The sequence below is a fragment of the Copadichromis virginalis genome, linkage group LG17, assembly GCF_057382275.1.
Source record: "Copadichromis virginalis isolate Kocher_CV1m ecotype Utaka linkage group LG17, C_Virginalis_male_GT1.1, whole genome shotgun sequence".
NCBI classification, from domain to species: Eukaryota; Metazoa; Chordata; class Actinopteri; order Cichliformes; family Cichlidae; genus Copadichromis; species Copadichromis virginalis.
The window spans coordinates 7552488-7580375 of record NC_140634.1 but is presented as its reverse complement, the minus strand read 5'-3'; the positions used below and the strand labels follow the sequence as shown (position 1 = coordinate 7580375).

The following is a 27888-nucleotide window of genomic DNA, read 5'->3' as shown; positions in this document are numbered from 1 at the left end:
TCTCTCTTGTAACCATTGGCAACCCAGCGGTTCCCAACCCACTGGTGAGCAAAAACAGTGAGTGCGAAGAAGATATCAAGAAGATAGAAGAAGGTATCAAGCCTATGCGGTGTAAGATCACGGTAATATTGATTCATTCTTCTGTAAAGGGGAAAAGTTGCACCTTCGAGCATAAAATAAGCTGCGTATCCAATGTTCTTTTGATGACTTTAGCTATTAACTAGCTACACGACTAACTTAACGTAACTAGCCTGTAATAGCTAATGTCTTCTAATTTGTAATGCCTAAGTAAGCCTTAAAGAAAACAGGACGTTACGAGTTATACTTTATGATATTAAATCGAGACTTACATATTCTGGATTATACTGAGTGATAGCTATGTGGATATGATACTGGTACTACAGTGGACTAAAATTAAACTGACTAAAATACCATCCATATTTCAGGAAATAAATGAGACTATCATTAACTAGGAAACGCATAAAAACCTAAATTGACCATTGTCAAATAATACAAGCGAACTCAGAAAGTAATCTGTATTGAAAACAAACGTCAAAATGAAACAAAAAACTTTTTAGAAACTACAAAACTGTAACAATATTGTATCTTCGTGAGTTAGTGCATTTTATGGGCCCAATACTTTCCAGTTCCCTTTTTTGTGTATTTTTGTTCCAGAAGGAAATATTAAGTGAAATAATGTTAGTAAATTATTATTGTAAGTGCACACCCATAGTTTGTTTTTAACAAAATTTTCATTGAAAAATATTTGAGCTTGTTAAATTAGATGCTGTTAGAGGATATATAAAGTTTCCTAATATTACACAAAGCAGTAAAAACGTCCTCTTGGCAGAGCATATTCGCATCACTAAACATTATTTCCAGTGGGCAAATTATGTTGTTACTACTTTTGATGATTAGACTACATCCATCCAGGTCACCAGTCTATTACAGGCCTAACAGAGAGAACTAGTTAACCTAACATGCATGTCCTTGGAGTGTGGGAGAAAGCTGGAGAACAAAGGAGAACAACAGACTACACATAGAAAGGTCATGGATTTGCACCCAAGACCTGCTTGCTGTGGGGCAACAGTGCTAATTGCTGTAACTTCATGTTGCCCAATTAAATAAATTTTATTGATATGCACAAAATATAACACAATACAATAACACAAGTGTATAATAAAACTTCCTCTATCACCGGTTGTAATCTGTATTATAATTCTGATTAAGACAACTAAACAACAACTTATTATTGTCATAATAATAACTTTAACATGTATTATTTGGGTAAGTTGTTTAAATTAATATAAGCATTTATTCTCAGAGTTCACCAGCTTTTTTTTAAGTAAGCAGTGCAGTTCCCTTATCTGCCACAAGATGTCACCAGAGCTTTTGATAATGACATCAAGATCGCCTGAGCGGATGAGTTCTAATGCCAGTGACAGTGGTGAAAATTAAATTGAAAATTGTGTACAGAATGTGTTTGGTTGAAAAAAATGTGTAAACTTCCTCTCTTCCCTTTATAAATCTGCCCAAAGAGCAAAGATGGCACCCAAGAGGCAAAAAAGTCCATCAAGAAAAACAGGTGTTAAAGGAAAAGGTGAGTCCTGGAGTATTAATTTCTGAATTTAAATGCATTTGTTTGCTTTTATTGTATATGTCTCTGTATGAAAGATGTTCTTTCATGACATGTAAATAAAATAGTAAACGGATTTCCCAGAGCCAGGGTGATCCTATAATCCTTGATGCTTTTGAATTGGCCATTAAGTTTATGTTGAGGGATTCTTAACTCATGGTAACTGAATTACTTTTAATTAGTTTTGTAACACAAATAGCTGAGAAAAAAAATCTCAGAAAAAAAAAGCTATTTGCATTGTTTTAATTTGGTCTTGAGTGTAATGTTAGACAGCACAGTGACATTGGTGCTTGCAGATGGTTTCTGCTCAGCTGTGATTCCCCATTCTCAGTGTTTGGTTTACATTCACCATGCCACAGCTGAAAACCTGCATACAGTTAAATACTATCAGCACATCATTTTACGATGAGGTGATGGTGCCATGTCCTTGTTAAAGATTATTGTTCTCAGAGTTGTTCCTTTTTAAAATATCCTGTGTTACCCATTCCACCTGTCTCCAGCTTATAGCCCCGACAGTGTAAGTCTACATTGTCAAAACAATCTAAACAGGCTTACTTTTGTTTTTGATTTACCCTAACAACTAACAGTTACTTTCTATTCAGTCAAGGACAATCTGACACCTTCACCTATGGAAAAGCCTGGTAAGAAAAAAAATTATTTGTATTTTTTTTCTTTTGAAGAGAGAAAATTAAATTCGAACTCCTTATTGTGTTTTTACTTTTACAAAAAGCTGGCTTTGTTCATTTTTCACCACTGTATTTTTATTCTTGAACTCAGAGAGCCTGAGCATTTGGCTCTCCTACTTATCTCCTACATATGTGCTGACTTTCAGCACAGCATATTAATCAGACCCTTATTATTCCGTTTCAGGTTTACCAGTAGCAATGCTCAAGTCAAAAGAACAGTCGCATTTTGAAGTAGTCCTATAATGTGAATAGTTATATATCCTTCATATGTGCATTGTTCTGATATGTTCTCAAGTGTACTGCTGTGTAACCTCTAATGCAGCGGTCCCCAACCTTTTTTGCGCCACGGACCGGTTTATGCCCGACAATATTTTCACGGACCGGCCTTTAAGGTGTCGTGGATAAATACAACAAAATAAAACCATTACCGAAAAAAGGAAGATTTATTCATAACGCACGTGAAAAGACCCAGGAAAACCGAGTTAACGATCAAAACGATAATAAAATAACACTGAAAACCAATAAAAACCCTGAAAACCATACATTTCACACCTGAGCCTCAACTCGCGTGGCCCGGTACCAAACGACTCACGGACCAGTACCGGTTCGAGGCCCGGGGACCGCTGCTCTGGAGCTCTTCTCTACTTGGCTCTGTGTCCCTAGATTTGGTTTTTTCTTAGACATACCAACCCCAAAACTTGTTTTTGATCAAGTGCTTGTAGCCATCAGCATAAGTAATGTTTCAATTTAGATTAGGTGATTGTGAGTAAAAAATATTTTTCCTTTCAAAATTTGCTCAGTTTTTTTGCATTTATTTATTCCTTTTAATCTTATACTTCCAGCAGTTTAAGTCCAATTTGTGAACGTGACAAAATTGAACATGACCTAATTAGGTTGAGCCCAAGCCAAGCCTGGGCTCAGCCTAAAATATTGTCTTTGCCATAAAACTAATGGTAATTTTTTAGGAACCAGTTTAAAATCTTTGTGACAATAACAACACATTGGCCTTCTAGTTCAAATATAAATGCAGGTTTCTGCACATTGTGTGACATTAAGGATACGCTGATAAATGTATTTTGTTCAAGCTTAAATTCTTCACTAATATGAGCAGACTGGAAAACAAACTGTGCTAAAATTTCAATGCTCTGAGGTTTGGTATAAATATCTTGTGGTATGCTTTTAAAAATGCCTGGGTAAATTATGCAAGAGAAAAGAAGCTTAACAAATTAAAAATAGCTTTTTGGAGCAGCCAACAAATATAATTTAATTGCATTCTTGAGGGCTGTGGAACGCTGCGCATCACACTCTTTATGTCTCCCAAGCAAATATTTCCCATGAATACAAATGCCTTGGTTGACACATGACTCTGTGAAATGAAGGGTGTGAGTTTCCACTACAATGATTTGGCGTGAGGCCTAAGTGGTGTGAGTGGAAAAGGTTGACACACCCAGCTGGGAAGTGGTTACTTAAGCTGTACTTGAGCATTCCCAGTGTCCCCTTAGCAACCTTGTGGAAAGACTTTGAAGCGAGAGACCACAAGCAGGATGAAAACTATCATTATACAAAGCTTTGTTTACTGTACTATGCCCTGGACTGTGCTTGGCTTAGATATAGTAGAGTCTGAATGGATTGTTTATTAGGAAAAGCGTTGTTGTGGTGATGGTAAAGTACTTTGGCTTCGTATTATAACAGTCCTGAATAAATGTGTGTAACTGCACTTTATGTCTTGAGGGATGCCCTATTGGTTTTTACACATTCTGATACAAACGTACGCCTAGAAACATTTAAACATCGTGCACAGACTTCTCATAAGGACTGATATTTGTAGAGTCAAAGCAGGCGAAGGATGAGAGGCGTTCGCTGGGTCTGAGGGATGTTAAATTTCTTCATTGGAAGGTGAACACGAGGCTCTGCGTGGATGTACGCGTGCCTTATAGTTTGCTGTGACCACAAGGACTTGTCCCCATGGACAATGCACTGCAATGCACCAATTCTGCACACATTCTCCAGGCCCACTCCAAGCATATTTGAATAAATACATGTCAGTGGTCTTTGCAGCTGTTGTGCGTATCCACAAGCCAGTAAAATCCCAACATTTATACCAGAGTTTGCTTATCTGAGTGTTTACATTGTTTTGATATCAAAATCATTATTGTTTGATTATCTGATACAGTCTCATTCAATATTCTAAAACATAAGTAATTGGTTCTGAATTATTTATTATCATTATTCTCACTATTTTTATTATTATTTGTGGTAGTAGTAGTATTAGTATTAGTATTTATTTGAGCCGTCATCAGTCATCAGCTTTGCTTTTAGGGAATGAAGCCCAAAAGCTCGTTTTATCAGATAACTTCCCTATTTTTCTTCTCTCAATTGTTTCTGAACGCTCCTGAAGATCACCCTGATGACATCTACCCCATCGTCCTGACAACAGCCACCCAGGAGCTCTTTGAATGCTGCATTGATGAGGATGTCACAGAGCAGAGCCCTTACAAGCTGCTGGAAAAGGACGACATCATACAGGATATTAAGACAAGAGCCGCAGTGTCCGATTTCCACCCTGTGAAGCAGTTTGTGCTGGTTAGGCGCTGGTTATGCATTGTTGCATAGTTTACTCAGACAACAGCAGCCAGACACTGTGATGATGCACAGACCCAAGTTAAGAGCTGTGGGAAAAGACAAAGCAACCAGTTTAACTTCATTTTTTTCTCTGTCTGATCTAAATTCTTTTATGCATTTATGACAGAACTTTGCAACTTTAGTCATCTACAAATGAGACACCAGTTTTCCTTTCAGCCATTTCGTTTTTTGTGATGTTTGTAGGGTTTTGGGCATTTTCACATTCACTCTCAACCAAATTACTGGAGAAGTAGTTTGTACTGTGATGTATTCTAACACTCTCATAAAAAATTAATGCTGTGATTTTCACTTTCTTTTGACAGGACTACCCAGAGGATGAAATATTGCTTGTTTTTGATGTAGATTTCACCTATGGACAGAGTTTTTACCTGGTTCTCACACCAGAAGCCAAGGCTAGAATATATAATGTAAGCTAACAGTTTTGGTTACAGTAACAAGGTTCTCTTTTGTTAATATGTTTTTTCTTTCCTCAATACATGTTTGTTATTAGACAGAACAGGCCAATAATTAAAAAATGTATACTGATAAGCAGTAACATAACAGAAGTTTTATATTATTTAATTTAAAGGTCGTTAATTGTTTCTAGTGCTTTTGTGGCACCAGTTATTAGTAATAGTGACAGGTCATATATCATCCGGGGTGTTTCGCTTTCCAGGCTATTTTTCCGTAAAATTTAAGACTTTAAGTACTACTTTATTATCTTTCCCTAGCATAAGCATTTTGCTGTAAGTATGAATACATGTAAAGATTGCTAGTGTGTGGTTTTTTTTTTTACTGTTATTTTGGCCTTTATATTATATATTCTTACAATTGTATTTAGGTTCTGCAGCCCCCACAACCTGAAATAATAGTGTTGGAGGATGATGTCAGTAAAACCCCAGAACCAAAGCCATGGATATCTCTCGGCAGTGAGCTGGAAGTAGATCAAGAGTCTGTCAAAGAGACCAGAGAAAAGGCACTGCAGTATATTCAAATTAACATTAAATGTTTATATCTGATCTGATTGCTTTGCTCATGAATTCTGTTCTGTCTCTTCTGTCATCATCAGCTGTGCTACAAGTTTGACTTAAAGCGCAGACCGGGGTTACCTGTCTGTTTTTCTGACCGCAACAGTACAGAGGCTGAGTGTCGCTCCGTGGCGTGTCCTTCCTACCAAGACAGCAGATTCAGCATCAAGCAGATGCAGAGGGACTGCGGGATGCAGGCTGTTCCCAAACTGCAGAGCAGCACTGCTCAGACGGAGCGGTAGGCCAGCAAATCAGTACACTTAAAATGGATTTGTTCTGTAGGGAGGGAAAGCACGTGCAGGTTTGACTAGCCTGATAATAAGACTGCATCTGTTTCAAATCAAGGAAGTAAGATGAAATCAATTTCAGAAATATTTTCTGCTTTCTCTACATACATATACAGTGGGGCAAAAAAGTATTTAGTCAGCCACCGATTGTGCAAGTTCCCCCACATAAAATGATGACAGAGGTCAGTAATTTGCACCAGAGGTACACTTCAACTGTGAGAGACAGAATGTGAAAAAAAATCCATGAATTCACATGGTAGGATTTGTAAAGAATTTATTCGTAAATCAGGGTGGAAAATAAGTATTTGGTCAATAACAAAAATACAACTCAATACTTTGTAACATAACCTTTGTTGGCAATAACAGAGGTCAAACGTTTACTATAGGTCTTTACCAGGTTTGCACACACAGTATTTTGGCCCATTCCTCCATGCAGATCTTCTCGAGAGCAGTGATGTTTTGGGGCTGTCGCCGAGCAACACGGACTTTCAACTCCCGCCACAGATTTTCTATGGGGTTGAGGTCTGGAGACTGGCTAGGCCACTCCAGGACTTTCAAATGCTTCTTACGGAGCCACTCCTTTGTTGCCCGGGCGGTGTGTTTTGGATCATTGTCATGTTGGAAGACCCAGCCTCGTTTCATCTTCAAAGTTCTCACTGATGGAAGGAGGTTTTGGCTCAAAATCTCACGATACATGGCCCCATTCATTCTGTCCTTAACACGGATCAGTCGTCCTGTCCCCTTGGCAGAAAAACAGCCCCATAGCATGATGTTTCCACCCCCATGCTTCACAGTAGGTATGGTGTTCTTGGGATGCAACTCAGTATTCTTCTTCCTCCAAACACGACGAGTTGAGTTTATACCAAAAAGTTCTACTTTGGTTTCATCTGACCACATGACATTCTCCCAATCCTCTGCTGTATCATCCATGTGCTCTCTGGCAAACTTCAGACGGGCCTGGACATGCACTGGCTTCAGCAGCGGAACACGTCTGGCACTGCGGGATTTGATTCCCTGCCGTTGTAGTGTGTTACTGATGGTGACCTTTGTTACTTTGGTCCCAGCTCTCTGCAGGTCATTCACCAGGTCCCCCCGTGTGGTTCTGGGATCTTTGCTCACCGTTCTCATGATCATTTTGACCCCACGGGATGAGATCTTGCGTGGAGCCCCAGATCGAGGGAGATTATCAGTGGTCTTGTATGTCTTCCATTTTCTGATGATTGCTCCCACAGTTGATTTTTTCACACCAAGCTGCTTGCCTATTGTAGATTCACTCTTCCCAGTCTGGTGCAGGTCTACAATACTTTTCCTGGTGTCCTTCGAAAGCTCTTTGGTCTTGGCCATGGCGGAGTTTGGAGTCTGACTGTTTGAGGCTGTGGACAGGTGTCTTTTATACAGATGATGAGTTCAAACAGGTGCCATTCATACAGGTAACGAGTGGGGGACAGAAAAGCTTCTTACAGAAGACGTTACAGGTCTGTGAGAGCCAGAGACTTTCCTTGTTTGAGGTGACCAAATACTTATTTTCCACCCTGATTTACGAATAAATTCTTTACAAATCCTACCATGTGGATTCATGGATTTTTTTTTCACATTCTGTCTCTCACAGTTGAAGTGTACCTCTGGTGCAAATTACTGACCTCTGTCATCATTTTAAGTGGGGGAACTTGCACAATCGGTGGCTGACTAAATACTTTTTTGCCCCACTGTATATATAAATTATATATGCTTTCAGTGAATCTGCAACACATTTCATAACATATTGTTTTAAAAGTAAGGCAAGTTCCATGTTTTATTGTATGTGTTGCCTTCTGTCTATTTTACAGGGCGGTTCAGAGGAATGTGTTTACCCAGTATGAACCAAGAGAGCTAAGAGAGAAAGAAAAAGAAAACATCCTCAGGTCTGAGAAACTGAAGAAGTTTGTCAACTCAGTGACCCCCAGGTAAAATGAATTCTTATGGTATCGTCGTTTCCATCTGCTTCTTAACAACCCATGCTCAAAATATCAGCCATAGATAACTCAATCCCATCCAGTATTATGAATGCAGGAATATTCAGTGGAAATATGATGATGGTGTATTAAGACAATTGTGTGTACTTTATTCCTCTGCCGAGGCGAGAGAGAAAAAATGTTTCCAGCAGCGTTTGTTTGTCTGTTTGCTCCGCTGTCTGTGAGCAATGATACATAAAAAGTACCGGTCCAAATTTCAACAGGTACATTTTCACTTTGCAGGGTCTTGCATGCCCTTCAGCAGGCACACATAATGAATGTGTTCACTGATGACTTTAAGGCCTTGGGCATAGGAGCAGAAGCTTCTGACCAGTTAGTGATGGTTTCTGAAGGTCTGAAGCTTCAATGGACCTTCACAGACGAGAAGCGCGCCATGGGCAAGAAAATCAGCAGCGTCAGCTGGCACCCTACAATCCATGGTGAAGTACATAGACTTCTACAGACATAGCATAGAGTACATTTATGATAAAGTCAAGATTTGTGTACCATAGAAACTTTGGACATTCATTAACATTGGAAAATAATCGTTAGAACCCTGACAGGTCACATTAAAATCATCATAATTCATTTTCTTTCACTTTTTAGTTGGAAAAATTAGGTCACTATTGACCCCCTGCACAGACCTGGGCAGGCAGGAGTTCACCCAATTCTTGTTTTTTCAGCAACAGCAGCTTGTGGCGAGAAAGTATACACTTAGTGGGCAATGATATAAATATGTACAAATATACAATAGCCTGCCTAAAAGAAATTGAACTCCCTTTTCCTGTTATTTCAACTTCACTGACAAGCTCTGTAATATCTGTAATATCAACGTGTCACCTTAAGACACACATCGACGTCCACAAAACCAGAAAAAGAATATCAGTGTGATCAGTGCACATGCATTATCAATTTGTGGCTTCTATGTAAAGTAGAAATTAGAGTAGATCTACAGATTTTTCAAAAAAGGCTTTGTAAACACAGGTCTGTTTTCCTGTTGCTATGTAGCTGATACATTGTGGGGTGTGGTGTTTTTTTGTCTATGTGGCAGGTCTGATAGCTGTGACTTTTATAAAGAAACAGGAGGAGCAGCTGGATAAGTCCACTGTGTACATCAACAGTCCTGCTTTCATTGTCTTCTATGGCTTCCCCGATCAATCTAACCCCCGGGTATGAGAAGTAGAGGAGAGAAACCCATTAACGGGAGTCGAGAAAACATTTTTTTAAATGTATGTGTTTGAGAGTTAGCTCTAAGTCTTTGCCCTTTACTGTAATTTTTCTTCTGCTGTAAATTTGAAAAGATCTATTGATTTGAGCCAAGCACTCAATCAATATAACCAAGCTGCTAAATCGCTCAAAAGTAATATGAGTTCCATGTGTGCCTTCAATGGTGCATGTGTCATGATTTGGTTTCAGCCTCTGGGACCAGTGGCACTTTGACAAGACATATAAATAACATAAATAATTAATATTTTCTACAAAAGGGAATAAAGCTAAAAAATGTACTGCATACTGTCTTTTTCCCCTTATGTCTAGTGTAGGCATATGAGAGACTAGAATAAATACATTTTTGCGTTGGGAAGCTCCTTATACATGGAAACCTCTGCTTGGAAATATGTGTATGCTCATTTTTATGTGTTTTGATTTTTTTTATATATATATAGTTGCTCTTGGAGTGCCCAGATGACATTTTTGCCTTCGAGTTCTGCCCTTCGAATCCAAATGTTATTGTTGGTGGCTGCAGGAATGGCAAGGTGCTCCTTTTTCACTCAGCGTCTCAACTTCACAAATCAAAACAATCAGTTTCTCATCCCATGCCCCCATTTTAGTTCAATATAAACATGGTATCGCATGCTGTTGCCACTCTTCTGTCAGCATTTAATATGATATGTTTGAGGGGTTTTTTTCTAATGTATATATTTGTATATTATTATCTATAGTCTCAGGCTCAAATGATCATCACCACTAAACGATTTTATGTTGCTGATGTCTCAGGTGGTGTTGTGGGACATTTCTTTTCACATCCCGCACTTACAGGGAACACGGCCTAACAGTAAAAAAGCCTCAGACTCCGACTCTGACACTGACACATTTGTAAGTACCCATACTCTCTTTGAAATAGTCACAGTGCTGATGCAGTGAGACATGCTGCTCTGTACAATGTTAGTCAAGTTACTTGAAAAAAGTAATTAGTTACTTTTGAATAACATGATACACAACCTGAACACATAATAAAGCAATAGACCTTTCTGCCCAATAATATTTTTTCTGCATAATCCAACATATAAATTTGAAATGAATTTTGAATCAAATGAAAAAGTCTTTTTTTTAAATTGTTTTACTAATTTTAATCTTTTAACTTTATGCACATTGAATCATGCAAAAATTAAATGATATGTAAGTTTTGACTTTGTTTTGTTTTAGCTCATTTCAGTGTAGCTTTTATAGTTTTAAAATGTTTTGTTTTACAGTTTCTTAAAGCTTCCGCTTAAAGCCTAACCTGCACTGATATCTTCCAGCTGTATTTAAGTAGACACTCGTGTCCTATCATCTCTGGCCCAGATTTACCTTGGGTGTTTTTATTGCCACTACAGTGGAGCAGCTGCCTCCATCCTTCTCCTTACTGCTGCCTTCCCCTCTCCCACCCTCTGTGCCTCCTTCTGTTCTCTTTGTCATTGTTAGCCCTTTATTCACCAGAGTCAACAGCACCGGCTCACATACGCCAGCTGTTACATAACTCTTGTTTCTTGCCCCCACATAGAAGATAACACACAGTGAAATCAGATCACTGCCCTTCCTGCTGTTTGCAGTGTAAACAGTGGCAGTTGTATCTACTAGAACGCTCTGTTAGGTGATGTGAAAGCTGTGCTACACCACCACCTGTCACTGGGTTGTCAGATAAATGAAGAATTACATTTTAAATTAACATCTTCTCTATCTACTTTTTTTTTATTCGCTCCATTGCACATAATAAATCCAATTGCAGGTCCACAAAACGACTAAGATATATGTTTAAAATTTGCTTGCAATACTATGAGGAGGTGTTTTAAACAAATTAAATAATCATATTGCAGCGATTTTATGTTTTTTAAGTGGCTCTATTGTGCCAGAATGTGTTTGAGTGTATTTATCTGTGTGCTGTTTGTTTCTCCATGCACACATCGAAGTCGTCATTTGCATTTCATTATTCTGCTTGTGCGTTTTACAGTGGTTATTCAGCTGTGTACAGTCTTTGTGTCTAGATTGAATTTGTGTGTAGACTGAATTGTCAGAGCTCACCATACAGCACATTACTGTCGCGTGTCTGCTTTCCCTACAGGACTTGGGTAACAAAAAAGAGAACAAGACTCCTGTCATGAGCTACTGTGCAGTTTCTTCCATAGAAAGCAGCCACAAATCCCCAGTTACTGATGTCCAGTGGCTGCCGAAAACATTTGAGGTACTGAGGGACTGAAGGGCAAAGGGGTTGGAGGGAATTAACAACTGTTGGGAATTACTTTTTCCACCAGGCGCACATGAGCCTACTCTGAGCCCTTCCACAAGGTTACTGCTGTTTAGCGTGTGGATAAAAGGTGTTTTTGTGTGACTACACAGCAATAGTCTCAGAAAAGCAATCTTTAGATCTCAGCCTCCCTAAATTATATCTAATACAAACACTGTGTCGTAATTCAACATACTAAAACCCCCAATCTCAAAATGGTAACAAAACACACACTTCAAGGTCAGGTCTCATACTGGCATACTGATTTCTCTGTCTTGTTTTGGAATGGTGACAGGTTAATGGCCAATTCACTATAAACAGGATGTAGGGCATTAGTGGGAAGTAGATAGCAAGCAGAGCAAATGTTACAAATGAGGGTGCGAGCACAGAAAAGGAGCAATGTAGAATATATGTTCAGAGGAAAACAAACCCCACAATCACAACGTCAAAAGAAATCAAATCTAAACTTATATTTATCTAAAGATATATTTTCTGCAGTAAGACTATGGTATTTTGTCTTTTACAAAGAAATCCAATATTAAGTGTGCACAGAAAATTACTAGCCATATATGTCCAGATTTGGTTTCCCACTTGTGCCTATCACTTACCTCTATGTAGTTACTTGCAGTAAATCACATCGATCACTTTCAGTTATCTTGATAAGTAAAATAAGGCAATCATCAAAGTGCCCCCAGGGGAAAATCCAACCACCCATACAGCTTCATGAACCAAGACCAAGCCTGATGCAGACATTTATTGATTTTGTAACTCCCTCTGTTTAGGTGACCAGGACAGGCGTTCCAGTTCAAAACATTTCTAACATGTCTGTTCAAGTTGTCACCTGCTCCCCTGACTGGTAAGTTCTCTACAGTTTAATGAAAAAAATAACTCCTGATACTTTTTCTTCTTACTTTTCACTGCTTGTCAGTATGTACTTTGGATGTTGATTCTAAGTGTGATTTTAGTGGCTGATAACATGTGTGTGTTTTTTAATACATACAGTTATTTGCAAAGTAGGCAAACAAAGGCCTCTGGTTACCTGATGGATACATTATACACTCACTAGATCCACTGTTTGCTTTATCACGTCCCCTTTCTCTCTCGCTGCCCTTGTTTTGAGTCTCTCTGGATTGTTGACATTCTAATGAAGGTCAAATACAGGGGGGAAAAAAAGAAAAGAAAGAAAACCTTTGGAAGTGAACAGCGTTTAGAAAATGGGTTTTAGTCATTTTCCCTCATCATAACTGACTTGACTTTGCCACACCTCTACATGTGCATAGAAAAAAGGATACATAAAATATTATTATGAAATTACAGCAAAACCTCGACAAATTTAGATAATAAGCAAAACAACCCAAATGGGAATACTATACTACTTATGCCGTGACATGAGCTAAATAAATACATCATAATTTAAGTTCCTTGGTGTATATATTTGTGTAATTCCAAATCAAACTGACTTATAACTAACGCTGGAAATTAAACACAAAAGAAAGCAAATACAAAGAATATAAGAAGTAGAAGTATTTATTGCTGAATTGTAAAAAGAGTAGAAACACAGTTGCAAGATACAGAAAAATTCAAGCAGTACCAGATCTCTTAGAGAAGATGGAATTCTAACTTCAGGCTAATGCTAGAAAGTTAGCAAGCTACATACCTAGCTTCGAGTATGGTTTTGGTTTTACTGTCTGTAGTTGGCAGACAAATTGTCTGGCTATTAGTGCCAAGTCACATATCAATTAAATAATGAAACACTACAATTTTGTTCAGATCAGTGACTTGGATTAACAAGACATAACAGCTACTAGCTAAGTTTAAAACATAAAATGTATATGTGTGAAAAAATCACCTATAAATTCTTCATAAAGATGAAAGGTATTTATATAGAGTTATTTTTTTTTTCTTGTAGAGTAGACTGTAAAGATGCTTTTTAATACTGTAAAGTTGTAAAGCTTTCTATTGGTGAATATATATTATGGCACTCAAACACGCTGGATTATTTTTCCGGTTTCATCTTAATTCTATGGTGTAATCTGTAGTCATTCTCCTCTGGTTGAACATACTGAGCCAATAATATATTGAAGAGCTGTGCAGTTGGTTAAAATATTGCCTTTTGTAAACCACGTAAATGAGTGTAGCTGGCAATCATTATATTTCTCAGGAAATAGCTATGCAGTCTAATTCTCACTAGTGTTTTTATGTGTTACTTCATTTTGCATGTCCTGTTATTCAGTTTAGATATGAAGTATCAATGTGAATACAGACTGTGTTTCACACTCTGCGTCATTAGACTGGCGCTAAAGGAGTTGCAAATGACAGAAAGATTTCAAAACACTGCTCCTGTTGTTTTTGGCAATAACCACATTTATATATGCAACAATCATGTTTGAATATGAACATTTGATGATAGAGAATTTTGTTAATTTTCAGGTGGTTCTTACTTCCACATTATCTTATTGTGTCTCTGTCTAAAGCAGTGTCATGTTTTGGGATCTGCGAGTGCCAAAACTACAGAACCAGTTTCTGGCCGACAGGAAGCAAGATGTGGATCAGAAGACCATGATGACACCCTATAGCATCCCCACAACTTTCAAACACCTGGACCGGACATGGAAACCACTCTTCAGGGTACTTTCATGTCTGGGATGCATTACAGAGCTTGTGATTTGTGTAGAAAGAGCTTTTTTCTTCAACTTCCAACCATAAGAAAATCAACCATAAGAAAAAGAATGATTCGATGTTTAGTGTTATTTTTACACATCAGTAATTATTCTGCAGACAAAGATTTGTTACAAGAAAATAAGGAAAATGGCTTAAATTGAATAACTATTTAATTTGTATTTACGTGTGCATTGGATTTATTTAACTGGGGTTTAGGTAATGATTTCAGTGTGTAGATTCTTGAGCATGCTCTGTGATTTTGTTTTAGATAAGGTTTTCTTTTTTTCTTCAAGTGATAAAAGCCATCTTCTTTTATGCCATGTGTCAGGTTTCCCTGCCAAAGATTGATACAAGTGGAGAGTATGCTCCTTTGAAGTTCAGCCTAGAACATTACACCTGTAATAGTAATACAGGTAGGAACACAGGTGAGCAAGAGCTTTTACCCTCGAGGCTGCAAGGCTTTGTCTGTTTCAGTCTGCTATACTCGTTCTCTGTTTTCCTGCAATCAGTCACATTACTTAATTACACAAAATACTTTGTGGTTTTTTTGTTTGATGCCAAACGTTTTAGGAAGCTGACTCACTCACATGCTCTTTCAAATCAAACCGATTGTCCATAAGAGATGTTGTTTGATCCCCTGCTGAATTTGTTGCTTATTGGAAAAAAAAGAACAGTCTCTAATATTCATGGAAGCTTCAATTTAATGGAGAGAAACAGAAAATCAACCAAAAATCTAGAAAAAAATACATAAACATTATAAATTGATTTGCATGTCTGCATGCGGCAGACAGACTAATTCAATTTTATTTATGCAGCGCCAAATCACAACAACAAGGTGCTTTATATTGTAAGGTAGACCCTACAATAATACATAGAAAAACCCATCAGTCATATGAACCCCTATTAGCAAGCACTTTGGCAACAGTGGGAAGGAAAAACTCCCTTTTTACAAGAAGAAACCTCCAGCAGAACCAGGCTCAGGGAGGGGCGGGGCCATCTGCCTTGAGCGGTTGGGGTGAGAGAGGGAAGACAGGATAAAAGACATCCTGTGGAAGAGAGCCAGAGATTAATAACAAGTATGATTCATACAGTCAATCAGTCAGTTACAGATACTCCTGAATCTGTTTGTCCCATTCCAACCTCTCCACCACCATAAGTAAGACCAAATAGCTCTCCATGGATGTCAGGGGCAGGACTGCAGACCTGTTGAGGCTGGAGTTGGCTACAGTTGGGACCACAGACACCAAGAGCACCATTGGTAACGGTTTGGACAATGGACAGAAATCTTCCGGGTCTCGCAAAGTCCCCTGCTCAAGAAGGCACATTTACAGGCCCATGTCAAATTTGCCAATGAGGATGTAAATGGGAGAAAGTACTGTGGTCAAGTTATTGTGTTTGTGTTTGAAGGAAGAGAAATGCTGCATATGGCACTAAGAGCATCATCCCCACAGTCAAGCACGGAGATGTAAACATGCTTTAGGACTGTTTTTCTGCTAATGGTTCAGGGCAAACTCATTGCACTGAGGGACCAATGTAACGTAACGTAAAATCTTGGACACAAACATCCTCTCCTCAGTCAGAACACTAAAGATGGGTCATGGACGGCTCTTTGGTCATGGATCAAATTCTTCTTTCAAAATCAATTTATAACTTCTATATAAAGTGTTTTCTGGATTTTTGGTTTATATTCAGTGTGCCCTCCATTAAAATTAAACTACCATAACAATTAGAGAAATGATTTCCCCATTGTAGCTGATAGTCTCATTTTCATTGTTGTCCATATAACAGTTTTGATGAGGAAAGTATTGAAGCAAAGCTCAAGCGCAAACTATAGAAAGATACACTCACTGTGTCTTCAAAATATCAAAGGTAAAGAGCAATTATTCTTTTATGTGCCTGAACAATTCTTATAATATCTGAATGGCACAGAATGTGTTAAAAACTGAAGTAAGTGAGGAGGGCAAACAGTGAGCATCACAGACATGTCTCCTGACCTCTTTGAGGGAGTTTTGGATTCTTGAGTTCTCTTTTGGATGGCTGAGCACAGTGATCAGTGGGGCAGGGCTCATTTGGCCCTGAGCTACTCTATTTCTCTCTCTGTCTTGTCTCTCCTCAGGTTTCATGGCACTTTATTAAGCGATACTTCCAAAACAAGGCCGCCATAGTTGCAGACCATTGGCTTTGCTGACTGTCAGCTCTTTGCAATATGCTGCTCAGACTCCTTGAGGGCCAGAAGATGATCATGTGTGTCCTGGCTGGTCAAGAAGAGACATGTCTTTGTCTGGCTTCCATAAACACAGCCTTGGTGGCTGGTTGTTATAGAATTAATATGCTTACTAACTCAAGCAATAAATCTGCTTCTTTTTTCATCAGCCATCAGGGAGTCTGTTATTACGATTTTAATGAATCCCTGTGTGATTAATACTGCAGCGTTACCTAAGATATCTGACTCACATTGATTGAGGGTGGTCTTTGCTGTCTGCTTCTGTGCCTTTTGACATTTTTCTGAACATTTAAAAAGCTACAATATACTTGTTAACATGATTTTTCACACTGAAATAAATTGTGAGCAGGCGCTCATGGGGATTAAGCAAAGTCAAACACTGTCTGTAGCTGTTCCTGTATCATCTTTCTCATATCTTTACACACATCTTAACTGGGAGAAAATAGATTTAGAAGACATGTGGTTTGGTAATCTGATCTAACCTTTAAGAGTGAGAGTTGATCGAGAGCGGTCCACAGGTAAGGGGCTGTGAACAGATAGACCCACATGATCTCTGGCAGACAGTCAGGCTTTTGTGATGGAAAAGGCTTCTACCAGCTTAACCTATTTCAGCCCCTCCACCTTTTACCTCCTGTCCCTGTTTTCTCCACAGGCTTCCTTCCTACCTCTACCTCTTGTGCTTTTCTTTCTCTCTCCCTTCAAATCCACTCTTACCAGCCCTTTCACTTCGGCTGTACCCCCTCCCCACCTCACTTGCTTTAGTACTTCTGTCGTCTTGTTCACGGTCAAATTACAGCACCACTGCAGGCTGTTATTTCCTTCATTTGAATAAAGCAGATGTTCTTTTTCCTAAAATCTGCTAGTTGTCACCTATTCTTCTTCCCCTATTTGAGTTTATTGAAATATTTGTACTTGTCTAGTAACAAGGCGCTGAGTATTGTGAACATTTTAGTCCCACGTCAGCACCAGGCTCCCTCTCTCAGGTCACTGAAATGTTAAATAAATAAATAAAAAACAATGAGTTGAACTTTTAACCTGTTCTTACTTTACCGTCTCTTCCTGTTTTGTCTTACATAACAAGATAATGAAAATGATGGCGCAGAGGTCCTCCCAGAATACAGTCAACTCAGAATACCCTCAGCCAAGACGCTCAAGACCCTGGACGATGTCAATACCAAGTTTTATGTTGGAACAGAGGTAAAAATTCTGTTATTTTCTTCTAAATAAACTGTACACTCTCTATATGCTCATGTAAGGCAGAGGAGCACGAGCCAAAACATTTCATTATGGTTAAATGTGGCTACATTGTTTATCTGTACATGACAATAAAACTTGAAACTTGAAAATGTCTTCAAATGATATCAACATAGAGCAAGTAAAAAATACAGTTAAGTTCTTGACTGCTTAACTTTTAACTTAACTCTTGACTTTACTCAGCTTGTGAGCAAGCTGGACTTCTTTTTGTTACATTGAAGTTCATCTCAAGTTGGCATAACCAATAATGAATGATTTTTTTTATTAGGTTTTTGCACATGTTTTTGTCATGCCACTTAAGGAGTGTACTATACTTTACAACTTAACTGAAATAAGGAAGACGCATACATACATTTATAAACAGTTTTATGTTCATTTTTTACAGGAAGGAGAGATTGTCTACACTGACTGGAAACTGGAGGAAGATGAGTTTGGACGAAAGTTCAGTGAGTAGTCGGGCTTGCCGCGCTCTGTTTTTTATGGCTCACCAGTGCTCAGCTGTCAGACTGACAGCAGTACGTTGATTCATAAAACAATTACACCCAATTTATTGAAATGACTTTGATTGCTACTTTCACATTAAATCCACTATTTAGTTTGGTAACCTGGGCAAATGTAATGACCATAATGTTTTACAGGGTTAATTGCTCCTTTGCATTATGATTACCCTGGAAGGAAATTACTGTCAAATAAAACTGTGCATATTCTCCATCTGTCTCACTTCACTCCCAGGTGCCAAGCCCCTGCTCTGTTTTAGAACTCATGCCTGGTTTGTGAACACAATGCAGCGATCACCCTTTTTCAAAGACATTCTTTTGACAACAGGAGGCTGGAACTTTGCCATCTGGAAAGAGGGTGTGATGGTACTGCAACAGAAAACATTGATTACCTCACATGACGTATGCATACATCACATAGAATTGAGACAATTCAAATTACGTAATTTCTTGGTTGCTGTTTTGATCATTTAAACTGCAAAACTAAGCAAAACTATTCACACTTATTCAGTTGGTCACAGACATAGACTGTACATAAAAAATGGATGAAGCAGCCATGTATGGTTTGTGGAGCCTCAGCATTAGCAATCACGTTTTTTTGTTTGTTTGGTTTTTGGATAAAACTGTCAATTTTGGTTTTTGAAGCACGTCCAAATGGGAACCATGCACAGACTAATTCGTCCTAAGTAACACACAAGTAAAATACCACAAGTTCAATCGACAAAATTGGAGCACATAATTCAATAATTAAAATGCTTCAGAACGCACAAAATTTTTTAAATACTTCTTGTAAACCACAACATCCAGGGTGGCCCAATCTTCGTGGGACCAAGCTCTGAGCAAGAGTACAGTGCGGCATGCTGGTCCCTCTCCCGATCTGCGGTTTTCTTCATTGGGAGAAATGATGGCAGTATTGAGGTGTGGAACCTGCTCCTAAACACCAGCGAACCTACACACGTCCATGAACACGTCGCCAGTACCAGAATTACCTGCATCAAACCCTGTATCACCGCCTGTGAGTTCTTGGCTTATATTAGGTGCTCAGGACAGATACGATTTTTGAACCTTAAAACTCATTTAATGGACTGTTTTGTACTTACAGCCAAACAACACTACCTGGCTGTTGCTGACAACCTTGGAGTGCTACGTGTTTTCAATGTGCCAAAGGCCCTCCGCTCCCCGGTTAAGAATGAGGTAAGAAGACTGTGAGCTGTCTGTTTTGCTTGGACCCTTGTGTAATGTTAAGAAACTGCGGTAAAAATGTGTTATTTTTCTTAAAGGTATTTAATGGCTGCTACAGTATTATTGACTGCTAACTAGTATCTTTGTCTTGTTTTGCTTTGTTTGTATGCAGGATTTAAACATGCAGATCTTCTTTGACCAAGAGAATGACAGGCTGAAGGATTATTTGGAGTGGGAAGAACTGTGGGCGAAACCGAGAAAGGAGGAAGGCGAGTCCAAGAAACAAGTGGTGAGCATCCATCCATCCATCCATTTTCATCCGCTTTGTCCGGGGCCGGGTCGCGGGGGCAGCAGCCTAAGCAAAGAGGCCCAGACCTCCCTCTCCCCAGCCACCTCCTCCAGCTTATCCGGGGCAATACCAAGGCGTTCCCAGGCAAGCCGAGAGATATAATCTCTCCAGCGTGTCCTGGGTCTGCCCCGGGGCCTCCTCCCGGTGGGACTTGCCTGGAACACCTCGCCCAGGAGGCGCCCAGGGGGCATCCTTGTCAGATGCCCGAACCACCTCAGCTGGCTCCTTTCGATGTGGAGCAGCAGCTGCTCTACTCTGAGCCCCTCCCGGATGGCCGAACTTCTCACCCTATCTCTAAGGGAGAGGCCAGCCACCCTTCGGAGGAAGCTCATTTCTGCCGCTTGTATCCGCGATCTCGTTCTTTCGGTCACTACCCACAGCTCGTGGCCATAGGTGAGGGTAGGGACGTAGATCGACCGGTAAATTGAGAGCTTCGCTTTTACACTCAGCTCCCTCAGCTCACAAGTGGTGAGCAGTAGGTTTTAATTCTAAACTGAATTCCCAGAAGTCTCAAGGTGCCAGTTTCCATCAGTGTGACTGGAAGGTGGCTCAACAGCAGCTGAGAGGGAGGAAAGATGTCCTGTGTCCAGTGTTTGTAATTTCCTAGATCTGACAGTTCAGACCATAGTGACGCACAACGAATGGTTAGATTTGAAATGAAAATGAAGGACGAGAAAGGATAGGAGAACACTAAAGCTTTTCTTTCCCTGTGTCCTTTGCCATTTGTCTACAGTGAAAGTGTCCTTGAGTTAAACCGTGACTTCCCACAAAGCTTCCCTGCATTGGTGATCAGAATCTTCAGCAGACTTACAAAAGTTTTAGTACTGACCCAGCTAAATATGTGGACGTATAAAGTTGACATTGGAAAAGATGAAGAAGGCACTCGTGTATCTCTTTTTGTGTCTCTCTCTCATTTTCTATCCGCTTATGTTTAATTCATTCACATCGTTATTTGATCCCAAGCACTGGGGATAGGGTAGTTATTGACAGGCAGTGCCTGACAGTCTGCCTGCTAAGTATAGAAGCAAACTTAAGTGGCTAACTGGTTCTATCTTAGGCTGCATGGCAGCTACCAAAAAAGTTTTGTTTTGCTTTAGTAATGTCACTTGGAGTGGATACTTTCTCTTAATTCCTCTAAACAGGAATGAATTTTCATGTTCACCTCCAGCTTCTTTCTGCTGTTGGCTTTAAAACATCTACGGCAATTTGAATTTAGATGGATGATAAGGACAAGGCACAGCTTAAATATGATATGAACAATACTGTCAGGTTTACTGTTGTGGGAGGAAAGTATCAGGAATTTTCCACACAGTATCCTAATTTTCCTTTTTTTTTCTTTAAAGGACTGTGCCCTGCATGCAATACACAGATGCAGGGCACAGTCCAGATTTTACTAGAAAAGTGTCATCTTATTTAATATTTGCATCCTTCAATAAAATTTCAGTTCAGTAAAATTCAGAGGCAATGTAATTTTCTGCCTCTACGATGGGAAACGCTGAGATCTTGGATTAGGTGCTCTATTGTTTCGTAATTATTGTTTATGATGAAGCTTGTTTCTCTGGCTTTGTCTGCAGGAGCCTGACAAGCCAGTCACATTCCAGGTAGACAGCGAGGAGGCGGACTTGAAGGAGTACAGTGATTACCTGAAACTGGAGGAAAGCATCCTCGAGCATACGGGCCTGTAGCCACATGCTCCAAAAGCCTAGGATACCTAATATCACACCCCTTCATACACACATGCACATAAATTAAAAGCTTTTTTCCTTACATATATTTATTAATTTGTATAAGTTTAATGTAAATAAGAAAACATTTTACAATATGGAAACCTGTTCAAACTGTTCAACACATTGCCAGTGTTCGTATGTTTGTGCCTATTTTTGCAGTATTTCTTGTAACTTACATCGATTTTACAGTATACATTCACATTGTCCTTGGGTGCAGGCTTCAGGGTCAACAGATTATTTTCATCCATTCATCTAAGATCGAGTTACTGGGTAATGCCATCCATTAGTGCCCTCCTTACCACCACTCCCTAAGGATACAAAAGTGATCTGACCTTGACAGAAAGTCATTATATGGCTGTTTAATTTCAGTAAGTGCCGTAAGAAATGAATTTAGAATCTGGTGTTTTGTGGACAATTTTGAATAAAAAGCCAATGACTGTGGTCACTATCGCAAAAGCTGTTTGTCAGTAATCCTGCTTGTAAGTGATCATTATGGCTTAATATTGTGTCTCTGGGTCTTTACTAAGTCAGTAATTCACACGGCTGTGAACCAGTTGGAACTGGTGGCTATAAGGCCGACTACATTTTAGTAGGGCAGCATAAAAGGAGTCAAATGAAAGGATGCACTCTTGCTGATCTATGAATACATGTACACAGCCTGCACAGCACCAAACAGCAGTAAGCTGAAACTAGCTGGAACAATAAATATTTACCTAAAGAATATGCGGAGAGCATATTTTCCAAATAATCTGGCCAGATGGTGAGAGTCATAACTCCAATTAAATGATAACACTAGTCTACCGACAAGTGGATTGGATGGCTAACAATGTAATAAGATCATGGTATGCTAATCATGTGTGTATAGCTTGCCCTCATTGCACAAGTAATCAGCTAATGCAGCAATAACGTCTTGATCTAAACAGTGGCCAGATGTTAGCATTATGTCTAAAGCAGTCTCCCTAATGGTCCCGCTGAATGAATCCATTGTTTCCAGTGAAAAGATTCTAATCATTTGTCAGTTTGTTTTTTTTGTGCACAAAAGGCCATGTAGTTATGTGCTAGTTAACGGCTGTCCAAGAACTTCCAAGGCTGTTTTGGGAGCGCAGGAAACTGCACCTATGGCCTTAAAACGTTGTAACCAGAACCACGAGTGTGGTGTGTTACTGTACAGCACCTCTACAGCTAAAAATTGGAATGTGTTCAATATTTTAAGTAACACACTTTTACCAGAATTAGAAGATTTTACTAACTGTGTATTATTTTAGAAAGTAGGCTACTGAAATGTAGCACACATGGAAACCAAACATTACAGTATAAGTTTGCAAAATGGAAACAGCTGGTTTCCCTTTCATAAGTAACTTTGGAACATTTCCATATGGGGAATAGATCAAATAGATTAAATCTAATTAAATATATCTTTAATAAATCCAAGACTGTAGACTGTAAATCCTTTAGACTGTAGTCCTCACAGCTTCATTCAGCCATGACTCAAAAACATAATACTGAAATGAGGCACGGTGGTTAGCACTGTTGCCGCACAGCAAGAAGGTCCTGAGTTCAATTCCAACATCAGGCCGGGGTCTTTCTGTGTGGAGTTTGCATGTTCTCCCCGTGTTTGTGCGGGTTCCCTCTGGGTACTCCGGCTTCCTCCCACCGTCCAAAGACATGCAGCTTGTGGGGATAGGTTAATTGGATAATCCAAATTGTCACTAGGTGTGAATGAATGTGAGTGCAAATGGTTGTCTGTCCCTGTGTGTTGGCCCTGCGACAGACTGGCGACCTGTCCAGGGTGTACCCTGCCTCTCGCCCTATGACAGCTGGGATAGGCTCCAGCGCCCCCCGCGACCCTGAAAAGGATAAGCGGAAGCGAATGGATGGATGGATGGATGAGCCACAGTGATGCATTATAATATCTTAAAGTTTGTTTGTTTTTTAAATTCACTTCATCTTAGAATTGTGTCAGAACTCGGATTGTAGTCATTACTGATGAGTGTAATCTGTAACCCAACCGACTTTAGTCTTTGTTGCAGCAATCGTTAAAAATTGCTTCACCATGTAACAACGTGAGATTCTAGATCAAAGTGAGTGAGGGAAAGTTGGATATACTGTCATGTAAAAAAGAAAGTTTTCTTGGGATTCTGCACACTTGTGAGAAATTAAGTCCACACTTACTGCTTCCATAGGATCTAAGAGGGTAAGTCAGCCAGGTGCTGCTAATAACACGGCACTTAATTAACTGATTATCAGCAAGTACAAAACTTCTGGAACAATGTCCTTTGGACAGATGAGACCAAAATGGAGAGTTCTAGCCATAATGCACAGCACCATGTCTGGAGAAAACCAAACACAGTATATCAGCATGAACACGTCATACCAACCAAGCACGGTGATGGATGTGTTATGATTTACACTTGTTTGCAGTCTTTAAGTCAACCATGAACTCCTCTGTATACCAAACTGTTCAAAAGTCAAATGGGACTGTGGAATACTTGAATATCTGTCATACAAACAGGGCCGCCCATTCGACTTCACTAACGACAAACAAACTGTGTTCTCTGTGCTCTGTGCCATGTATATGGATACATGGTGTTTCTGAAATGCTGGAAAAAAAGTCTGATATTCAGATTTTTCTCCGTGTGCAATAAACACATGTGGACCATGACTTAAAGAATAAAGTTATATTTAGCATAACACAACTCAGTCATTTAAAGATAGCAACTAAGGCCAAAAACTGATCAACAAAGCGTTTACTGAGTTCAAAGACTCAGTAAAGGGATTTTCCCCATAAATATCTGCGCAATATACTGCAACAAGAGGACTCGCCCCCTGCTCGTCATTAAGACAGAACGCAGTGATGAAGAAGATGGCATTGACTTTACTTTACTTTTAACCAGATGCTAACTCAGTTTTTTACATAGTCTTTTACTAAAAGTGATAAAGCTTGAGGAATCTCGTATAAGAAATTTAATGTTAAAAAAAGACACACGATGGAAGGCAAATCCTAGTTAAAAGCATTGGAAATAAGCAGTTAAAATAATTTTACAATGAATTTGTATTAGGTTATGAAACTTTTGCCAGTTGTGTTTGATTCCAAAATGGTCAAGGGCTATGGAAATCACAAGAAAAGCTAAATTAAACGTCGAATCCTCCCCCATTGTTCACAACATTTATGAGAATGTCGTTTCCTTTGCAGTATCTTGCAAGGAGTACCTCTCAGCTTTCTGGACTCCATTAGTTTCACTCCTTCATGGGGATAAAATAAGGACGCCTCAGAGCGCTGGGTCCACCACAGGTCAGGGCAGCGCCGCAAACCTATAGTCCCAAATTGACAGCCGGTGTTCTGCCAGAAAAGAGGCCGGAGGGACGGAGAAGGAGGGGGCTATAGGGGCAGCTGTCTATTGCCAAGTTTTCACACTGTGTTCGAGATGCCTCAAAAGGAAAGAGAGAGTGCGAGGGTTGAGAGAATCAATGAACAACACAAGCACGAATGGTTGAATTCAGGGGGGAGAGGGGGAAGGAGACTGTTAAAGAGGAGAGAAAGATGAAAAACAGACACGATTCTCCTTAGCAGAAGTGAACCGGGGTCGACTTCACCCTGGCCATGACTCATTCACATGGACGGTCCTGTCACGGAGCGAAGGGGGTGGAGGACGGTGAAGAATGGGCTGATGTGAGGGTGCACAGCGACAGGCGTCCATATGGCCCCTGAGGCACCAACAAGGTCCCATGACAAAAGGGGGCTCTGCTCTCAAGTCGCGTCCTCCTCAAACCTCTCTGGGAATTCTCTTTCGCAGTCCCCCCTTTCCTCTGCAGAGCCTCTCACTTTTCTGCCAGCCCAGCAAGCAGCAGAGGAATGTGCCTTCTGCAAACCAGCACTCGCTCGGGGATTGCCTTTACACTTGCTGGCTAGTTATTATTGTAATGGCTGATGCAAAGAATGTTGTGCAATTGAGTAGGCTTATGTGCTATGTAAACATTTGCGGCATTTGAGGTTCTGCAGACGTACATAGAGATGTTTGCAGGGTAAGCTCTACTGCTCAGCGTTTGTCCTCTAGAGCATTCGCTACAATAGTCAGCAGCATGGCCATAAACCAAGTGGCATGAAGGGCATTCATGATGTCAGCTTTTCCTCACTTGACTTCTTCATCTAAGTCCCAAACAAGAGATTTCCCAAACATAAAAAGCGATCTTTAACTAAAGGGGGGAGTATTTGGGGGGGGGGGGGGGGGGATCTATACAGAGCGGATTGCCCGTAGTCCAGTTTTTATTACCAGTTCATCAAAGTTCTTAAGCCAAGTCCTGGGATACAATGAGCGCAGGTGCTGTGCAGGAGGGGCTGTAAATCTGACCAGGCGAATTAAGCCATTGCTTTGGCATTGTTCTGTTTGGCCTCCTATCTGTTTTTGCTCCGGAGGGTGTTGGGTAGATTGGGGTGTTGGGAGGGACATGTGAGGGCCTGCATCCACAAATCTCCCAACATGGGAGGCATCCTGCAGATTTCACACACGGTCATACGAGTCGGACCCCAGCTGCAGAGGAGGATCATGCAGGACAACGAGAAGGGTTAAAAGATATTAAAAGAGGGAGAGCTGGAGAAAAGGACGGTTGAGAGAGAAAGCCACATTTGCCTGTGAGATAAAGAAAACATTTAATTGACTGAAACAAAATTTCTCCTACTTGAGACACAAGCAAATCAGAATTCTGTTTAATCTCAAAGCAGCTGTGCAATTGCTAAAAGTATCCCCAGGTAAACTGTTGGGCTTTCTTTCTGTAAACCATGCCGCTGTTTCTCTTTAAAGCCTCTGCCAAGCTGGTGGTAGGTTTCATTAGTTGACCCTTGACCTCATAAGAGATCAGGTGACCAGGGCAGTGCTGTGGAATGCTCCCTCTTGACTCCTTTTCATTTTCTAATTTCAAAGCTCTCAACACTTTGGATCCTAGTCATTTTACCAGTGCCTTCTGTTATCTACAGCAACATGTAGAGTGTGTGTGTGTGTGTGTGTGTGTGTGTGTGTGGTTTTATAATGTCCTGTACGCACTCAAGAAAAAGAATTGTATTTATTCAATCCAGTTTTCGATTCCAGCTGTTAAAAGGATTGTTGTTCGTAGCTTTATCTAATTAGAGAAATGTCTTTGGCCTCAATTATAGCATCCGGGAAACCAGTGTGAGATATATTTTAAATACAATTTCATCAATGGGATCATTAGATGGTAGGTCATCCAATAAACCTTTCAGTAAACTTATAAGTCTTAAGTTCTGTTTCTACTTTAAGCTAAACAGAGAAGCTAGTGGCAGAAGATTCACAAGGACACTGTTAACCTGCTAATGTTCAGCCGGTGAAGATACAGTGCATTTAAGTCCACCACTCTAGAGGGGAAAATAAGCATGTCTGTCCACTGAAACTATGTTTTGTGAAGATATCCCCTTTTTGTCTGCTACTAAAATACTGAGAAATAACCAAAATCTGCACTGTGTTGGGATTGGCTAATCTTAGCAGGTTAAATGAGCTACAAAACTAGAAACTGGAGCATTTAATTCAAAGGTCACATTAACCCAATATAGCAGTGGATGTACTATTTTAGCATGTTAACATGAAACATTACCATTGTAGAAAGTTTTGCAGTGTATCTGACAGTTGCAGCTGTATTTCTATAAATCAAGCTCTAAAGCCTTTTCACTGTCTGTAGTATTACAGTGGACTCTGAAAGTGTTTTAGCTAACTATGCATGACTATGGCTACTAACGCAGCTAACATTTGCTTTCTGACAGTGCTAAAAAAGATCCACTTATATACCAGAGCCTAAGCAAAAATAATGAAAATAATACTATCATGGGTTGTATATAAGTAGAGTTTATACATATAGTACTTAAAATAGTAAAATAGGATAAAAATAAAAATTAACTAAAAAGCACTGCTTTTGTCCAAAACCATGTCCTAGGTATCACCAACAATCATTGATTGGCTGACTTCAGTACTGCAGCTACTGGATGTAGGGAGGCATTTGATCGTCAAGAGGTCTGAAAGTGATCAACAGAATCTTAAACTGAAGCGTCAGTATTGAACTGAACCCAGAGTAAACGGAACATAATCTGTGTCACATAGAACCTTTTACAGGACCTGACGAGAAGCCTTGCAGCACCATCTGGGCCATAAGTGATCCAGGGATGATTACTACATCACTTACAAATGCTTTAAAATTAGTCATTGAGTTATCCACTCCTCACTGTTCTGCGATAGACTAGTGCCCTCTTCGGCACCTAC

The 27888-nt window shown here is 39.8% G+C and overlaps 1 protein-coding gene across 4 annotated transcripts; it reads left to right on the top strand.

The window, feature by feature from the left end:
- Nucleotides 1–27: 27 nt before the first annotated feature.
- dnai3 (dynein axonemal intermediate chain 3) lies at nucleotides 28–22070 on the top strand. Of its 4 annotated transcripts, none has more exons than XM_085437378.1 (23): nucleotides 28–122; nucleotides 1539–1600; nucleotides 2239–2277; nucleotides 4721–4905; nucleotides 5268–5372; nucleotides 5786–5920; nucleotides 6014–6210; nucleotides 8086–8202; nucleotides 8494–8690; nucleotides 9302–9420; nucleotides 9915–10004; nucleotides 10246–10344; nucleotides 11570–11689; nucleotides 12514–12587; nucleotides 14209–14359; nucleotides 14721–14817; nucleotides 17698–17813; nucleotides 18256–18316; nucleotides 18603–18733; nucleotides 19175–19382; nucleotides 19470–19561; nucleotides 19722–19838; nucleotides 21473–22070. In XM_085437378.1, exons 2-23 carry the CDS (start codon nucleotides 1546–1548, stop codon nucleotides 21581–21583), a joined length of 2616 nt encoding a protein of 871 aa, XP_085293504.1. In that variant the 5' UTR covers nucleotides 28–122; nucleotides 1539–1545; the 3' UTR covers nucleotides 21584–22070. The 4 variants fall into 4 exon arrangements, with proteins under 4 accessions (XP_085293504.1, XP_085293505.1, XP_085293506.1 ...); XM_085437379.1 differs by having other exon boundaries at nucleotides 14206–14359; nucleotides 14721–14805; XM_085437376.1 differs by having other exon boundaries at nucleotides 29–122; nucleotides 14206–14359.
- Nucleotides 22071–27888: the final 5818 nt, after the last annotated feature.

Bases quoted from the DNA above. Each gene is read 5' to 3' on its own strand.
- dnai3 (XM_085437376.1), top strand. From the start codon at position 1,546: ATGGCACCCAAGAGGCAAAAAAGTCCATCAAGAAAAACAGGTGTTAAA. The intron at 5,921-6,013 runs GCACTGCAGTAT...TGTCATCATCAG, and splicing joins TCAAAGAGACCAGAGAAAAG to CTGTGCTACAAGTTTGACTT. The intron at 18,317-18,602 runs GTGAGTAGTCGG...CTTCACTCCCAG, and splicing joins TGAGTTTGGACGAAAGTTCA to GTGCCAAGCCCCTGCTCTGT.